The sequence below is a fragment of the Phocoena sinus genome, chromosome 1 (assembly GCF_008692025.1).
Source record: "Phocoena sinus isolate mPhoSin1 chromosome 1, mPhoSin1.pri, whole genome shotgun sequence".
Classification (NCBI taxonomy): Eukaryota; Metazoa; Chordata; class Mammalia; order Artiodactyla; family Phocoenidae; genus Phocoena; species Phocoena sinus.
Window position 1 is genome coordinate 25,881,694 of NC_045763.1, and position 19,266 is coordinate 25,900,959.

General features: G+C 45.7%; 1 protein-coding gene across 1 annotated transcript; it reads left to right on the forward strand.

Annotated features, from left to right (window-relative positions):
• Positions 1-280: 280 nt before the first annotated feature.
• Positions 281-19,032, forward strand: ZBTB8B (zinc finger and BTB domain containing 8B). The gene is given in 5 exon segments (XM_032619989.1): positions 281-306; positions 4,824-5,835; positions 14,667-14,845; positions 18,082-18,354; positions 18,356-19,032. Coding segments are annotated over 4 exon segments (1,470 nt in total). The 5' UTR covers positions 281-306; positions 4,824-4,862; the 3' UTR covers positions 18,401-19,032.
• The last annotated feature ends 234 nt before the right edge of the window (positions 19,033-19,266 follow it).

Genomic DNA, 19,266 nt, shown 5'->3' on the forward strand with positions numbered 1-19,266 from the left:
GATCCTTGCCCCTTTTGGCATCTTGGTACTTGTAGTTTTGTCCACTGTATCTTTGCCCGAAAAATGAACGCTGAGACCACAACTCCCATCACCCCGCGAGAACTGGAGCCTTCAGAGCGCATCCTCTGGAGGGGGCACCAGAGCCATTGACCAACCTTCTGGCCCAAGGGCCCGCCTTCCTCAGCCCAGGAGCACCCATGATTAGTCGGCTGCCCAGCCTCTCACCGGAGGGGGCGACAGGTGAATGAAAGGGGGGCGTGCCGGTGCGCGTAGCTCGGCGGCGGCGGGGCTGCAACCCGCTGGAAGGTGAGAGCTGAGGAGAGGGTTTACGCTGCCGCTTTCATTGGCTTGGGGAGGATTCGGGGCGCGGGGAGGGGCCCGAGGTGGGCAGCGGGCAGGGATGTTCCGCCTCGGTCGGCCTCTCTCGGACCGTCCTGCCCTGGCGAATCCCCGGACCCAGCCGGGCGAACCCTCACTCGATGACCGACCCCCTCCCTCCCCTCCTTCCCTGACATTGGGTTGCCCCCTACCCCGGGCGTCGTCCAGCGGGTGGTATGGGCACGCGCTCATTCTGATGGCGCCAGGTCGCTGGGGCAGTGACCGTCGCAGCGATGGTCACTTTGTCCGGGAGAGGCCACGGGAGGGGCAAGGCCTCGGTTCTCACCCTCGGGGGCCAAAGACCATGTACAGTAACGGGTTCTGGTGATTTCTGCAGGGTCGTCTGGCTCCGGATGGGGAAGGATCCCCTTGTCTTGCGATCAGTTTAGCTGGTGAATCAACGATACAGTTGACCCAGAATTACTTTCTGTGAAAGTGGAAACTCTTCTTCCGAGTAGTTCCCCAGCACTCCGTGCGTTGGGGAAAGGAGTGAGTGAGTTGTCCAGCCCTTCTCGCGGTTTCCTGGAGGGTTTGGGAAATCAATTTGGCAAAGTGGTTAAGGATGTCAACTCTGGGATTGAAACGAATCTCTGTCCCAATCCTAGCTTCAGCGTGTTATCTGTAAATCTGAAACTCAATTTCCTTCTCTGAAAAAGAGGATCTAATGATTTTATCTACTGCGCTGGGTTATTGTGGGATTAAAATTAATTAATGCTTGTGAAGTATTTCTTACAATGCTTCAGGAGGAGTAGCACTCAGTACGCGCTAACAATTGCGGAGCAGGTTTCCATGATTCTCCTGTTGGTGATACTGGAGGAGTGTTGTCAGAAAGAGTGGGTGGAGTTCAAAGCTGCTTCTGGCACTGGAGTGAAGACAGTCTTGCGATCCCCTCGGGGGTATGTCGGAGTTGGTTGCAGGTACTAGTGTTGGCTTCTGCCCTCTCCTGGAGGACATGAGCTGTACTTGGTTCATTTTTCTATTCCTAGCATCTTCCTTGTGTCAGGCATTGCTTGTAGCCAGTAACTGTTGAATTGGAACCGTGGGAAGGTTGGGAGTGTCACTGCCAGAATGTGGGTAAATGTGCTTCTGGGAGCAGTGTGCCCTAAGAGCTTCCTTTCCAGGAGAAGTGATGATCCTCAGCATGTGCCAGGGATGCAGAGCACTGAAGGCAAGTGGGCTTGATGTGAATAAATACTTCCACGTTGTATGCCAAATGCAGGATCGGAGAAAGTTTTGAAGAAAGTATGTGGATAGAGTTTTGCAAAGTCAGGGGGTATTTATACGACCAGGTAGAATCTAGAATGTTTGCAGAGAGGAAGCCAGAGGAAATGGGTTTTGGGTATTATTGCTGGAAAGGAGCATCTTACAGTGAAAAAATGCAAGTACCTGGGAGGAGGCCCTGTAGATAAGACCATTCTACAAGTTAAGAAGTATTGGGCCTACTTAGGTATTTATCTCCCTGATTTACCAACTCCTTATCCCTCTGCACCTTCTCCTTTTTCTTCTTTGCTAAAAAGGAAAGGAAAAAAAAAGCGATATATACACACAGTAAAAGATCCTAACAGTATAGAAAGTTTATAAATGAAAAATGAAGGTCCTTCCACACACCTCTTACCCCTAGTCCCTCTCCTCAAGGATATCTGCTGTTAACTCTTGCTCATAAAACCTTCCAGAAAAAAATTCTTACATATACCGGCAAAAACATGTACATAGATCAGATCATACTGTACATTTTGTTTTGCATCTTGCCTTTTTCCTTAATATATCTTGGTGACTTTTTTATATGAACACAGACAGCTTTAGCTCATTAAATGCATGGTTGCATAGTATTCCACTGTGTGAATGTACCTTGTTGATTTAACTTGTCCCCTATTGGTGGACATTCAGATTTTGTCTACTTTTGCACTTGAACAAAAACCTCGTGCAATGGACATCTCCGTACTTTTGACTTGATGTACTTTTGGGAATACATTCAAAAGGGTAAGTTTTTAGCCATGAAATTTTGGGGACAAAAGATGTGTACATCTTAAGTTTTGATAAATATTGCCAAATTCCCCTCTAAAATGGTGTTCCAAATGACAGTTCCATCAACAGTGGATATTATTACATTGAAAAATGTGATTTTACCAGTCTGATAGGTTTTCTTTCAGTTCTGAGGAAGAACAGAATGTGGTATTTAAATGTAGCATTCTCTTGTGTCTTGTTTTCCCCTTAATATTTTGATTGCCAAAGCCAGGAAGGTTTGGAGTGGCTGGAAGAGGTGAGAATGACAGTGAAATCTTAGTCCTGTGAAAACTTTCAGAGCTGATTTATTTGGGAAGAGTAGAATTTTTCAGATATCTGACAGTTCTCTTCCTTTCTGAATGAAAATGTTAATTATAACTACTTTGGATGAAAAAAACAATTCCCAAAATTATAACTTCCTTGAGTCTAAAATGAATATAAAAAGAATCATCTTGATGACTTAGTCCCACCTATTATATATAGCCCTGGGCTATAATTTAGTGATGTCCTCAGGCCATTTTGAATATGTAAGAGCATTTAATACCCTTAGTCAAGTGGCCTCAGGCTGATATTTTGAAAAAATTTCTAGGTCTGTTTTTTATAACTTTTTTACCTTTTCCTAGCTGTCAGTTCTCACTTTTAAGTTTGTCAGTTTACTTGCTTAGAGAGGCTCCTCTACTTCTTTCCCTAACTGGTTCTCTAGCTTCTAAACTTAATGTATCACTTGTTATAAATATGTGTAAAGTAGGTGTAAATTGGCATTTAACGAGGTTGTTGTTGTTCTTTTATGAGTAAAGTCTGTTCGTTAGCACATAGGCCTTGAGGGATCTATTTGGCCAGTGGAAAGAGTCTTTCTGGGGTGTGGAGGTGCCTCATTTCTGGTGGGTGAGGTAATTGTTGTGTTCCATTTGTAGAAAGAAAGAGTGCTGAAGAGTGGTTAGCTGTGGTTGGCAGCTCTAACTAGGCCTTTTGGGATTCCGATAGAGGGAGAAGATGTAGGAACTTCTCAGAGCTCAGTGGGTCAGTAAATAAAAGGGGTAAGTTGATGGATGGCTGCGTGCTTTGTGTGATGGGAAAAGATGGAGAGGAGAGCTCAGGGTAGGTCAGCTTCCGTCTTCCTCATTAGTAGACGGATTTTAAACTTGATTCTGCTAAGATACTTGTTCTACTTAGCAGGTAAGAAAGGAGTATTCCTTTGTATTTAGCAAACCTACTTTGTCCAAAGCACTCTGCCAGGGGCTGTGGGGGAAATCTATGAAGTAAGACACGGCTCATGCCTTCAAAGGGCTTATAGTCCACTGACAGAGAAGGTCCAGGACATAAAGAATACAGAGGAGAGAACCAAGGGCTGTGGAGTCAATCAATTAGGAGTGTCTCTGTTGTTAGAGATAGAAAATCCAACTCAGACCAGCTAAAGCAAAAAGGGACTCAATTGGCTTCTGGCACAGCATGAGCTGGGGCTCAGATGGTGTCCCTGGGCTCCATCTGTTGCTCCTGCTTGAGCTGGGCTGTCACCTGTGTTAGTCTGGTTCCCCTTGTGGTGTGGCAGTAGCATCCCTCACATCCCACATGCCCACAGAGTAGAGAGTGCTCTTTTCTGGAGACCCCAGCAAACATTTCATTGCTTTTCATTGGCTCTGACCAAGTCACATGGCCATCTCTGAACCAGTCACTGTGGTCAGAGGGTAAGATGTGTTGATGGTTTTAGCGTATGTTACCTCTTACACGTCCGGAGCCTGGGGATGGTGCCAGCGTTATGCAAAGCACGTTGGCTGTGGTTGGGGCCAAGAATGATTCCACCAAAGCCAAAAAGGGCACTAAAACCATAAGAATGGAGAATGCATGCTGGCTAGCCCAAGCATCCACTAAATGTTTCCACAAACTTATGGTAATGGGTGTGAGCTGAGACTGTACTTGCCAGTCTCTAAGTTCTGTATTGGGACACTGGAGACTTCCCTGGAGACTGTAATTCTTAGATTCAGGTATTATCTATATTTTGAGCCTTGAAGAAAGTAGAATGTAATTTATAAGAGCATGAACTCTGGAGGTTTTGAGTCCTGGCTCTGTTGCATCTGGATCATCTCCTATCCTCTCTGAGTCTCAAAAGTACAGTATTAATAAGTACAATATTGTAACGTATAATATTAGTACTTACTCGTAGGGTTTTTATAAAAATTCATTGAAAGAATCCATGTAAAATACTAAGTACTGCACCCATGTACAGTTAGGAATAGTTACTTTTCTTGTTTTCATCAGTTAACCCAGTTAGACAACCTTTGATTTTTGTTAGATCCCAAACAGCCCATATTATAAAGACATTACTCAACCAGGGTTTATGGAAGAATTAAAAGAAAAACAAAACAAAACAAACAAACAAAAAACGAACATCTTATTTATAAGGTTGGGATTTGTGAATTAACTGAAAAAAAAAATCTTGGCAGAGATCCAGGCTACTCCAAGCGGCAGCAGCTGGTGGAGAAATGGAGATGCAATCCTATTACACCAAGCTCTTGAGGGAGTTGAATGAACAGCGGCAGAGGGACTTTTTCTGTGACTGCAGCATCATTGTGGAAGGGCGGATCTTCAAGGCCCACAGGAACATCTTGTTTGCCAACAGCGGCTATTTCCGAGCCCTGCTCATTCACTACATCCAGGATAGCGGGCGGCACAGCACCGCCTCCTTGGACATCGTCACCTCCGACGCCTTCTCCACCATCTTAGACTTCCTCTATTCTGGGAAGTTGGATTTGTGTGGAGAGAACGTGATTGAAGTTATGTCGGCTGCCAGCTACCTGCAGATGAACGACGTGGTGAACTTCTGCAAGACATACATCAGATCATCCCTAGACATCTGCGGAAAGATGGAGAAGGAGGCCGCTGTGGCTGCAGCGGTGGCAGCAGCGGCAGCGGCAGCAGCGCCTCATCGGGTGGACAGTGGAAGCCCCAGTTCAGGCAGGGAAGGGACCTCCTGTGAGACCAAGAGCTTGGTCTCTCCAGCCGAGGGGGAAGAGAGCGTGGATCGGCCCAGAGAGTCCCCCTGTGGTGACTGCAGAGGCTGCCACCCTCTGGCACTGGTGGGGAAAGACAGCCAGGGCAGTGGCTCAGTGGACAGTGACCGCTCCATTCGACCCAAACAGATGGAGCCCAAGGTGGAGTTCGATGCCGAGGAAGTGGAGGTGGAGGTGGGTGGACAGCTGCAGCAGCGTACTGCCCCGCTGAGCCTGGCCCACGGGGAGGAGGGTTTGCCCAGAGGCCAGGCGGTCGACTTGGCTTACAGTAACTACCACGTGAAGCAATTCCTGGAGGCGCTCCTGCGCCACAGTGCTGTCCAGAGCAAAGAGGACGCGGACCAACACTTTTCTCGGAGTTTGGAGGGAAGACCAGGTGGTGCAGAAGTAGCAGCCATGAGTTCCATGATGGATGTGCAGACTGACTGGTATGGGGAGGACTCAGGTGAGCTCCATGAGCCTCCATCGTCTGCCACTCATTTAGCACGCACTTGTGTGCCCTCTGGTCTCCCACTGTCATCCTCATCACTGGCACTGTCACTCTTGTCATCCTCATCACCACCATCACCACTGCCAGTGTTATCACCATGTTATCACTGCCCCCACCGCCAGTAGGTATTAATTGAGCACCTGCTGTGTGCAGGGCATTGCCTCTTCACGTATGTTTGTCTTTTACCTCTGCAACTAGAGTATAAGCATGTTGAGTGCAGTATGGAGACATGGAAAGAACCCATTCTCTTCCACTAACCAGCAGAGAGACTTTGGTTAAATCATGAAATTTCTTTGAACCCTTTTTGTTCAGGAGATAATCACCCCCACCTTGCCTTTCTCACAGGGTTGAGGACCAAATGAAAAGGTTTTCAGAATTTTTTCTCACATATGAGAACATGTTCTATACAGGTAGGAAATGTATCCTTCTTTGTGTCAATCATGGTGCCTGGCCCACGTAGACACTCAGTTAACATGTTGTAGTTGATGGTGTGATTTACTGGAGAATATTTTAGAGTTGAATTTGGTTTCATGTGAGTAAATTTCTTGTATCCTTTGGGAGACTGTTTAAACAGGAGAAAATCAAACAGAAATTTAATAACATGAACACATAGGACAGACCCAGGAAAACTGAGTCTGTCTGGAGACTTTTAATTTCTTTCTTTTTTTTTTCATGTTTACAGTTTTTAATGAAAGATTACTTCATTCCTGCATCTAAATTTCATTTTTTTAAAAATCAAGAATGCTCTGTATGTCTGATTAAAACTTGACTTGAAAAACTTGAAAGTACGGTTTCTGGTCCTCAGAGACAGTGGCTTAACCAGCATGTAAAAGGTAGTGGTTGTTTTCAGTGACTACACTGTGGGAACTTGTTGAAATCTAATTTCCGTGTATATAGTAGCACTTCACAGACTGTGTCCCCCTTTCCCATCCAGCAGCCCCTCATAATGCCACATGAGTTAGGTAGAAGAAGTGTGGAGAAACTGAGACCCAAGAGGGTTTAGCGAGTTTCTTAAGAATGCAGAGCTGGTAAATGTCACAGCTAATACTAGCAACCCTGGCTGGCTTCGTTTCACTCATAAAACAAACTGTGAAGGCAGTACAAGTGGATAGAGGATTTCAGTGCACTGGGTTAGTCTGTCAACCCCTCTGCCTGTAAGCACAAGTATCAAGAAATAGTAATTCAACTGTACGTCACCCTCATTCAAGTCCATCTGTCCATCTGTAGAGGCAGATTTCCAGCTACAGGGATCTGTGGCAAGGCAGCCATCCCAGCCGCTTGCCATGCCTGTTGTCCGCCAGGTGTTGATTCGGTTCACCTGGCTCTGGGCTACATTTATTCCAAGCGCCAAGGCACAGAGTAGGACTGATTTGTTTGGTTATTCCTTTATTTGCTCAAATATCTGAGCACCTTCCTTGTGAAGATACAAAGATAAGTCAGATGTGGCTCCAGCTCTTAAAGAACTGATGGTGTCTTAGAGGAGTTAAGAGGTGTGTAAATGGCACCGTGTGGTCCAGAAGCAGAACTGGCTTCCTACTGGTAGGTCAGAGAGGCTTTATGAGAGTGGCATCTGAGTACTCACTACTATATATAAAAGAGATAAACAACAAGGACTTACCGTATAGCACAGGGAACTATATTCAGTATCTTGTTATACCTATAATGGAAAAGAATCTGAAAAAAATACATGTATATGTATAACAATCACTTTGCTTTACACCTGAAATTAACATAATATGGCAAATCAAACTATATTTCAATTTAAAAAAAAGTGGCATCTGAAGGTAAGAAGAGAAGACGGGGAGAAATTGTAGTCAGATCACGGAAAAACTGAAATGCTAAAATGTGGGTTTCTATCTGCAGGCACAGGAGAATTTTTAGTAGTTTCTGAGCTTGGGAGTGGACAGGAGAGATTAATTTGGCCTCAGCACATGATGGTGCAGAGATGGGAGATGAGGGCAGGGAGACGGTCAGGAGGCTGTTACAGTAGTTCTGTGTTCGCATTGCTCATCTCTGACACTAGCAGACACTGTCAAAGCACATGGTCCTCCTATAATCTTCTCCCCTGGACCTCCCATCCCCAGCTCCAGCACCTGCCATTGCCTCTTGAAAAGTTCATCTATATCGGCCACCTCCACTGTTTTACTTCCCAATCTTTTCTCGGCCCACTGTGCTCTGACACTACCACCAACTCCCCCTTCCCTGAAACCACTGTCATGAGGTCAGCTATATATTTCCAGGGCCGATCCAGGGAGTGATTTTCAGGTGTTATCTTTCTTGACTACTCTTGGTAGTTAACTCTGATCTTTCCTTCTTGAAATTCTTTCCTCCCCTGGCTTCTGACACTACATGTACCCATTGCTCTTACCTCTGCCCATTCCTTTTTTTTTTTTTTTTGCGGTATGCGGGCCTCTCACTGTTGTGGCCTCTCCCGTTGCGGAACACAGGCTCCGGAAGCGCAGGCTCAGCGGCCATGGCTCACGGGCCCAGCCGCTCCACGGCATGTGGGATCTTCCCGGACCGGGGCACGAACCCGTGTCCCCTGCATCGGCAGGTGGACTCTCAACCACTGCACCACCAGGGAAGCCCCTACCCATTCCTTTTCAGCCTCATCATGGGGTCATTTAATGTCCGTGTGTCAGCATTCCACCATTGCCTTGCTTCTTCAACATCTTATTCCTGTTCATTCATTCATTTAACAGAGATTTACTGAGCACTTCCTATATTCCAGGCACTATTCATCGCAGTGAACAGAAGACAGTCTTTGTCCTCATGGAGCTGATATTCTAGCGTAGGGAGCTGGACAATAAACCAATAAGGACATATATAGTATGAAGAAGAACTAAAGCAGGGACAAAGTTGATAGAAAGTGAAGGGGATGCTGTTTTATTTAGTGTTGACCAGGAAGGCCTTTCTAACAGGTTGCCTTTAAGTGAGCAAACTGTAGAGATATCAGGGAGAACATTCCAGGCAGAGGGAAGAGAAAGCTGCAAAGGCCCAGGTGTAGGATCGCACTCAGCAAGTGAATGAAAGGGACAGCAAGGATGCTGGTGTGGCTGGAGTGGAGTGGGCAAGGCAGAGAGTTGTGGGGGATAAGGTCAGAGAGGTTGAGTGAGGGCGGACTGGGTAGGGTTTTGAAGGCCATGAGAAGGCCTTTGAATATTGCTCTTAGAAGGAAATCCACTAGAGGCTCTTGGCAGAGAGTGACTTGAGATGACATATATTAAAAGGATCCCTCTGGGTACTGTGTGCTGTCACCTCCTAAGTGGCCCTCTTCCTTCCGCTCTTGCTCTCCTGTTGACTAGAGGGGAGCATAGGTGGAAGCAGCAGGACCGTTTAGGAGGTGACTGCAATAACCCAGGTGAGAGCTGTGCTCCTTGAATCAGTGTGGTAGCAGTAGAGAGGTGAGATGTGGTTGGATTAGGACTATACTGTCTCTGAAAGGTAGAGCTGACCAGATTTGCTAATGGCTTATATAAGTGGTATGAGAAAAAAGGGGATTAAAGGTGACCTTAAGGTTTTTAGCTTGAGTGATTGATTTAAATGTTATGTTTGTGGTGCCTTTTGGATATCCCATTGAAGACGTGCAGTAAGTAATTACATCTATATGTTCGGAGTTCTGGGGAGAAATCAGAGCTGAGATATAAATTTGGGAGTCATTAATGGGTCCATGGAATTTAAAACCTGTATGTTCCATGAACCTATAGATCTAGAAGGAGAAGACAAGAGATCTAAGGACTGAGTCCTGACCCGACATTTAGAGGTCAGGAAAATAGGGGAACCAGCTAAGGAAACTGAGAAGGGGCAGCCAGTGAGGTAGGAGGGAATCAAAAAGAGTGATAGATGCCAAGAGGAGAAAATGTTTCAAGAAAAAGGAGAAATCAACTATGTCCAGTACTGTGTATAGGCAGATTGAGAACTGATCATTGGGTTTAGTGATGGAGAGGTCATTGATGATCAGTATCAATGAAGTGGTGGACAAAAGACCAAACAGAGTAGCCTTAAAAGAGAACTCAGGGGTTCTGAGTTCTGGCTGAAAGGGCATATGAGGTTAAGGTTTTTATTAAGGTGGAGGATCTAACAGCATTTCTTTACTGATGAGAGTGATCCAGGAGAGAGGAAGATAAATGATAATGGAAGAGTGAGAGACAATGGATAGATCGAGGAGAGATGGGGGTCCCATGTATAAGTGGAGGGATGGTCTCGCCTTGGATGGGAGGGAGAACAATTCATTCATAGTAACAGGAGTGAAAGCGGATGAGATGTGTTCATATTGGAGGTTGGGGGGTGGCTGGGACCATGTAGACATTCTCTTCTACTTGCCCCTCCTTCTCAATGAAATAAGAAGCAAGGACAGCAGCTGACAGTGAGGAAGGGGTAGGAGGGGTGGGAGATTTGAGCAGAGGGAAGGTATGAAATAGTCACTGAGAAGAGTGGGAGAGTGAATGAACCAGGGAAATACTTAGGATTCTTGGGCAGAACCAAGGACTCTTTTTTTTTTTTTTTTTGCGGTACGCGGGCCTCTCACTGTTGTGGCCTCTCCCGTTGCGGAGCACAGGCTCCGGAAGCGCAGGCTCAGCGGCCATGGTTCACGGGTGCAGCCGCTCCGCGGCATGTGGGATCCTCCCGGACCGGGGAATGAACCCGTGTCCCCTGCATCAGCAGGCGGACTCTCAACCACTGCACCACCAGGGAAGCCCCCCAAGGGCTCTTTTGATATTATAGTAGTCAGATGGTGATGGTTGGATTGATTTAAAGTGAGACCGGAACAGAGTTGTGCATTTTTTTCCAGTGATGTGAACTTGCCTTGTTTCACCTACAGAATAGGCAGAGAGTTATATTGAACCAGATGAATACGGATAGAGGGAGACAGTGGACCAAGGCAGCTGAGGGCATATGCAAAGGAGTGATTTCATTGATGGGCTATAGGCACTCAGCTGGGGAAGGAGGCGAGTGAGGACTCGAGGAGGAGAAGGGCAGTAAAATGGAAGTATAGTCCATGGCTTGGACATCCCGGTAGAGAAGGAACACCTACGGGGTGAGCTGGAAAGATATAAAGCGGTGATTGGAAAGTGGAGCGCTTGAAATGTGGGTTATGGAGTGAGTACAGTTATTGGCAATATCTAGGCCTGGGGCCGTGATTCTCATCCCTGTCCGTACATTAGACTGTGAAGGATGCTTTCAAAATATGACGCTTGGGTCCCACCCCACCCATTAGCTTGGGATGGGGATTGGATATCAGTATTTATTTTCATTTTAAGCTTCCCAGATGATTCTAATATGCAGGCAGAGTTGGGAGCTCTTTGTCTAGGATTGGGTGGCTGAGGTGGAGTGGAGGATAAGGACTTTGGAAGAAAGGAGGTCCGGGAACAGAGAGGCCAGGGTATGGCGAGGGTGATTTTCGGTATTCACACCAAGAATTATGCCAGGAGTTGAGCCTGAAGGCAATGTGATCAAATCTCCAAGGAGTGAGGGGATGATCTAGGGGCTCCTGGATGACTGTAACAAGGATGAGTAGCAGTATCATCTGATGGGAGGAACTCCAAAAGATCTTAGGGTTTTTAAGGAAGGAGGGAGGGACAGTGGTCTGGAGATGACAGTGAAGCACAAGGAAGACCACCCTCCCATGATCCAGGGTGTCAAGGCAGTGGGTTAACGGAAGCAGGGTGCTTAGGGGAGAGCCAGACCTCAGTTAAAGCAACCACTCTAATCTGCTGAGGACTCTCAAAACTGTATGCTTCTCTTCTTTCCCTGAGCTCCAGATTTATCTGTCTAACCCAGATATTCCCCCATGGATGCTCTGAGCCTGCCTCAAACATCGTAAAACCCAAACAGACCTCCTCATCCATCCTGCACCTGCTTTTCCTTCTGTGTTCCCTGCCTCGGTTTATTCCACCGTCACCCACCAAGTCAGCTAACCCAGAATCAGTGTCATTTAGAATCTTCTCTTTCCCTGCTCTCTCCTCCCCAATGTGGTCATCGAGTGCTATTAATTTTACTTCTCAAACCTTTCTCCTTCTCTCCACCTCCACAGCCCTGGCTTTAATTCATGTCATCGCTCATCCCCTCCCACCTGGACTTCCTGCCTTTAATCTTGCCTCTCTTAAATCCTTCCCCTGCATTATCCCCAGAGGGATCCTTTAAAGGTCAAGTCTCACCTTGCACCTTCCCAGCTTAAAACCCCACCTGCTTAGAGAATAAATTCCAAGTTCCTTAACATATCAGCTTTGCAGAGACAGGGATTTTTGTCTTTTCTGATCACTGCTGTATCCCCAGGTCTTAGAACACAGCCTGGCACATCATAGGTGCTCAGTATAAATTTGTTGAATAAATGCATGAATGTGACCTTCTTGACCTTTCCTTGGCTTCATTCCTCATCCCTCTCCACCCCACTTAATATTTTATATTCTCATTTACCTCTGTGCCTAAGCATGTGTTGTTCCCCTCCCTGAGATACCTTTCTCTTTCTCAAACTCCTAGTGAACTCCTATTCATCCTTTAAAACCTTGCTCAAAGGTCATCTCTCCTGTGAAATCTTCTCTGAACTCCAGGAGAGAATTCATTACTTTCTTTTCTACATTTCTTCATCACTTTGAACTTTCCCTGTGTTATATTATATTGTATGAATTTGTTTCCATGTCTTTCTCTCCTGCTAGACTTAACTTCTTGAGGGAAGAAACAGGTATCTTGGTAAAGATGCACCTTGACACAGTGCCTCGAATGCAATAGGCATTCAGGTGAACTGTTTTTTTTTTTTTTTGGAGCAATCAGATCATAAGAGAGGAAGGAAAGTGTTGCGATAATTCATACTTTTCTGATGGAAAAATAGTTAACAGTTGTTTTTTTCCAAGGATTAACACTAGACCCATTTTACTCAATGTTTTTATAGTCGGGAAGAAGGTGATAGTACAATGCCAGCCTGATGGGGGTAAATGACGGGAGGAGTCCACAGTACCAGAGGAGTGAGCAGGAAACTGACATCTCAGCACCAGTGTGATCAGTGACAAATAAATAATCCAACATATATATGCAGTGTTGAGCCATGAGCTGCTGCTTTTATTCTGGGAAACAGATTTTGGAGTCACTATAGATTACGCAAAATGTTAAGCATTATCAGGATGGGAACTAGAAACTAAAGAGAATAATCTTCATCTGTACATAGAATGATGTTGGGTTCTCACTTGACATTCAGTTTGCCATACTTTTGGCAGCACCTCAGGAAAGGTAAATCCCTATTAGGTGTCCTGAGAAGGTCCCAAAGAAAAGGAGTTACTCCCGTGTTGAGAGAGACCACAAGAGCCTGGCCAGCTTAATCAGAAAAGAAACACCGAGGTGTTGATGATGTGACAAAAATGGTTAACATTTATGAGAGCTTACTATATGCCAGCTGCTGTGCTTTAGGCATTACCTCATTTCATTCTTACCACAATCTTATGAGGTGGGAACAATTATCATCCCTATGTTACAGATGAGTAAAGCACAGAGAAGTTAAGTGAGATGTGCAAGGTCACACAGCTGGTAAGTGGTAGAGCCAGGACTTGAACTCAGGTTTCTGTGCCTGGAAAGGTTGAGTTACTAGTGCCTCCACATATAATATGATGTGATCAAAGTCTGTAAAATTCTGAAGGGCATGGATAGAGGAGACAAATCTTGGAATACTACAATAAGGGTAACTCAGGAAACTTGAAAGGAACAGTTTTTATACATGTGGGTGATAGTCATGTTGTCACCTTAACGGGTGTATGAGCAAGGTGGAAAAAAAAGAGTTCTAAAAAATTTAAGTGAATTTTTAAGATATTTGATGATTTCAGATATATAGAGTTAATATGAACTCCAAACAATGTAGGGTCTGCATCATAGCAAACCACTTCTACACATGTCTGGAAGCTATTATTAGGAGCTGCTGTCAAAGAAAGCATGAATACTGACCCAGTGGTCTGTTCCATCGTAATAGTTTTTTCAAACTTTTGAGGATCATTAAATCAACTCAGGAGGTTTGTATTAGCCAGCTCAGGCAACCATAACAGAATACCACAGACTGAGCAGTTTAAACAACAGAAATTTATTGTCTCACAGTTTTGGAGGTGCAGAGTCCAAGATCAGGTGCCAGCAGGGTTGGTGTCTGGTGAGAGCTCTCTTTCTGGCTTGCAGACGACTGCCTTCTTGCTGGTCCTCACATGACCTTTCCTCTGTACAAGAGTAGGGAGAGAAAGCCATCTCTGGCATAGTTTCCTCTTCTTATAAGGACACCAGTCCTACCAGATTCGAGCTCTACCCTTACGACCTCATTTAACCTTAATTACCTCCTTAAAGGCCCTGTCTTCACATATAGTCACATTGGAGGTTATGGCTTCAATGTATGAATTTGAGGGGGATGAAATTCAGTCTAGAACAGGGTCTCAATCATTATTGTCCTAAAATGAAATCAAAGAGAATAGACATTATCAGAGTGAGTATTATTTTGGGAAGCTTTTCAAGTTGTCCACATGAAGATATATGTGTTCTAAGGTTGTAATATGAGCTGTGTTTTCTAACTGTGAGCCACAGAGAAGTTTCAAAGCTGAGGCCTTACAGCATTCCTTGCAATCTTATATCAGAAGCCCACCTTCTCCTCTGGCTGACTGGGAGCCAGAGTGGCAATTTGCAGACACTGTTTCGCTGTTAGCTGCTGGTGGAGTTGGGGTCCTTCTTCTCGACCTGGGCTGGTCGAACTCCCCTGCTCTGGATCCCATCCATCGGAGGGCGGCCAGTGTTGTTGCTGCTTACGGTACCATTTGGTTCCCCAGGTGGTGTGCTGGTGGTGCCCATCAAGCTACACAAGTGTCCTTTCTGCCCCTACACTGCCAAACAGAAGGGCATCCTTAAGCGGCACATCCGCTCACACACGGGGGAGCGGCCCTACCCCTGTGAGACCTGCGGCAAGAGGTTCACCCGCCAGGAGCATCTGCGGGGCCACGCGCTCAGCGTAAGTGGAGGAGCTGGCGGTTCTCTCGGGACGGTGGGGTGGGAGTGGCGGTGGGTTCATGACGTTCGTCTAATGTGAGGGCAAGGCCAGTCTGTATTTCTCTTCTCTGTCCACTGGGGTATTTCCAGAGAATTTTAAAACATGTATTTCTGCTACTAAATTACACCTGGGTGGTGGTGCTTAGAGAAAGTTAAAACTTATATGGTAACAGACTAGTTTGCTTAGGAGGAAAGTTAAGAAAGTTTAGACCCTAGTCAGGGATGGTTTTCAAAAGGCAGAGAACACTGAGGCTTAGGACAGGGGATTGTGGGTCCGTTCCCTGTGTGTGATGCCAGAGGTAAGTTGCATTCTCGGTTTCCCCCCAACCTCAGCACCCCGGGATGGGGAAGAGATATACTGCCATTTATAGGGCTACCTGTGAGCAGCAAAGATGACCCAGCCCAAGCGGACCTCCCCTCCCACTGGCTGCCGCCTAGGATTCTGTCTCCCATGTGAGTGGGTGATTCCTACCTGCTAAAAAGCATTCAGGCCATTTAGAAAGGCATTGCATTTAAGATCGTCTTTGAGCAAGGCAATCAGTCTTTGGAAATCCAACATAAAAATGGTTTTGGATTTCAAAAGACACTATCAAGAATGTGAAAAGACAACCCACAGAATGGGAGAAGAATCTTTGTGAATCATTTATCTGCTAAGGATCTAATAACCAGAATATATAAAGAACTCTTGGGCTTCCCTGGTGGCACAGTGGTTGAGAGTCCGCCTGCCGATGCAGGGCACACGGGTTCGTGCCCGGCCCGGGAAGATCCCACATGCGGCGGAGCGGCTGGGCCCGTGAGCCATGGCCGCTGAGCCTGCGCGTCCGGAGCCTGTGCTCCGCAACGGGAGGGGCCGCAGCAGTGACAGGCCCGCGTACCGTAAAAAAAAAAAAAAAAAAAATGAATTTTTATAATTCAACAATAAAAAGACAACCCAATTAAACAATGGATGTGAATAGACGTTTCTCCAAAGAAGATAAACAAATGGCCAATAAGCACATGAAAAGATGCTCAACATTAGTCACAGGAAAATATAAATCACAGCCACGATGAGATGCCACTTCACACAAACCAGGATTGCTATCATAATAATAAAAAAACCAAAAACAGATAGTAACAAAGTGTTGGCAAGGATGTGGAGACACTAGAACCCTCATATACTGCTAGTGGGCACATAAAATGGTGCAGCCACTGTAGAAGAGAGTTTGGCGGTTCCTCAAAAGGTTAAGCATAAAGGAGGACCCAGCAATTCTACACAAGAGAACTAAAACAGACATTCACACAAAAACTTGCATAAAGATGTTCGTAGCAGCATTATTCATAATAGCCAAAAAGTAGAAACAACCCAAATGTCCACCAACTGATGAATGAATAAACAAAACGGGGCATATCTATACGATGGACACATTCTATTCAGCCATAAAATGAAATGAGTTCCTGATACATGCTACAACATGGAACGACCTTGAAAGCATCATGCTATGTGAAAGAAGCCAGTCACAACAGGCCACCTATTATGTGACCTCATTTATATGAAATATAAAAAGTGGGCAGACCTATGGAGATGGAGAGTAGATTAGTGGTTGGGGCATGGGGGATGGAAGAGGCATGACTGTTAATTCGCACAGGATTTCTTTATGGAGTGATGAAAATTTCCGGGATTAGATGGTGGTGATGGTTGTACAACCTCATGAGTATACTTAAAACCACTGAATTGTACACTTTAAAAATGGTGAATTTTCTGGTATGTGAATTATGGTTTTGAAAGAATCCAGATTTAAGACAAGTACAAGGTTACTGACCGCCTCTGCTCTCAGTGCTGGCCCTAGCACACTTGTCTGAGAGTAGCCTTACCCGCTCTCAGTGCTGGCCCTAGCATACTTGTCTGAGAGTGGCCTTACCCCAAGGCCTTAAGTTTTTGTTTGTCTTTTTTTTTTTTTCTTCAAATTATATCTCCAGTCCATCTTGACAACAATAGGTCCCTGGGTACCTTTAAGATGTTTCATTGGTTGGAATCCTCATTCCCTCTATTTTTCCACTTTGTACGAGGTCCAGTCTACTGCAGCCCAAAGAGGTAGTCTTCAAAGGCTCCATCAGGTTGCAAGGGTCACATACACACTCGGGTTGGCTCAGGCATTGGGGGTTTAGTATAGGAAACCCAGGAAACCTCAGGGGAAGCAGGGACATAGGTCAGGATGTAACGGCAACTCCAGCAACCTGCGTATCGTTGTTGACCCTTCTTCTGCATCAGCCTCTCTCTGTCACTGCCTCTTGTGTGTATCCTGCATCCAGAGCTCTCTAAAAGAGAGGTTCTGATTGATTCACAGATCCCCTATTGGCTGGAGTTCCTGAAAAGTGCATGCATTAGAAAGATAGCTCCTTATACAGAGGGGACCCCTGGGACTGCTGCCCTCATAAGGAGCTGCACGGAGTAGGAGATCAGGTTCTCTTTTCTAGTATGCAAAGCTCTTTTCATAAGTAAGGAATGCATTTATCAATGAAAAAGTCAAGGGTGAAGCATCTGCTGACACTTTTAGAGAATACACTGTCTGGCAAATCTGCCTTCCTAATAGCTAAACAATCCAAGGTACGTAAGAGGCCATGCCTAAAATCCTAATCGGTTCACTGAGTGCCTTTTATGTGCCAGGCACTAGGGATATAGTAACAAATGTGACAGAGGACAGAGAACATGAATGAGGATAGTCCGTGACCTCTTGGAGCTTAGAATCTAGTGAATTTTACCAATGATTTGTTAGAAATAAAACAAAGGGAGAAGTATAGGTGAGACTATATAGCTGGGGGACCTAATCTGGCCTGGAGCATCAGAGAAGACTTCCTTGAAAGTCATTAGTGGGAATTCCCTGGCGGTCCAGTGATTAGGACTCTGAGCTTTCACTGCCGAGGACGCGGGTTCTAAGGGGAACTAAGATCCCCGTAAGCTGCGCGGCACAGCTTGGGGGGGATAAAAAAGGCATTAGTAAGGAGGGAGGGGTGATAGTGGGGAGGAGGGCACACTCCACGCATGTCCGATGGCCCTGGGGTGGAAAGGACCTTGGTGAGGCTGAGACTGTGGCAGAGAGAGCAAGAGGGAGAGTGGTGAGAAATGAGACTGGAGGGTCAGCCAGGGGCCATGTCTCATGGGGCCCTGAAGGCCATGACTCAACCCTTTTTCTGTGACATTTACTGTGCTGGTGATTTTAGGTCCATAGGTCCAACCGTCCAATTATCTGCAAGGGCTGCAGAAGAACCTTCACAAGTCACCTGTCGCAGGGGCTGCGGCGCTTCGGGCTGTGTGACAGCTGCACCTGCGTTACAGACACACCTGATGATGATGACGAATTGATGCCCATCAACCTCAGCCTGGTGGAGCCTTCGTCCGAGAGCCAAGAAAAGAGTGACACAGACAATGACTGGCCAATCTACGTGGAGTCTGGTGAGGAAAACGACCCCGGCGGAGAGGATTCGGATGATAGACCCCCAAATTCAGCCCAGCTTATCAGATGGAGAGATGCTTATGTAGCAATAAATTAGTGGAGAAGAAGGTTTAGAATTTGTTCTTGCCAGTTTCTGTGGTTGAAAGCCACCCTTTTTCCAATTTTGTGGAACCCTGAGAAGAACATTTTTTCACTGTTATTTGCATTTCTGTTAGACTACATGGTGGAGGTTGGATTCTGTGACTCAAAGGACTTTTTAGTGCCGCCCTTGATTTCTGAAAGCTTTCTGAGTGAATCAAGGTTGGCTCTGAGGCGTCCCGCTTTTCCTGCCGTGCATCCAAACTCCTGTTTGAAGGAAGATAACAGAGTCTCCATACTTTTTTCATAGTGTCTCAATCTTTCTGCATTCCTGTGTCGTCATCCTCTTGCTCTGAAAAGGTGGGCAAGAATATATTAAGTTTTGAGATCAATCTTACTTCTGCCAAGCCTCTTCTAATGAATTCCGTACTTTAATTTTCTGGTGGTGTATTAAGGAGAAAGTTTCCTTGATATAAGGCAGGACACAGTCGTCTGGCTATATGACTGTAAAATTACTTTCTAAATCTAAGATTGCAGTTTTAAAGGCTGGGGGTGTTTATGTGCAGACAAGCATGGAAATGAGCTGCAAGTTTCCTTATGGCACTGTGACTTGCCCCATTGAATTAAATTTTAAAGTTAGCCCCGGGAAGGAGCCTGAGAGCCCAGGTCTGGGTGGTTTCCCTGTCTGGCTTGGGATTTAAACAATTCTGTGCACACAAATAACCTGTTTTATGATCATAAAACAGGCATTTGGGCAAAACTCAAAATGCTCCTATGCGTTTTCCAGCCATTTCCAAGAAGCCACTGCTGTGTAACCTGGAAATGCAGCCACACTGACATTCCTTTACTTCGTTTATGAATAGAAACTTTAATT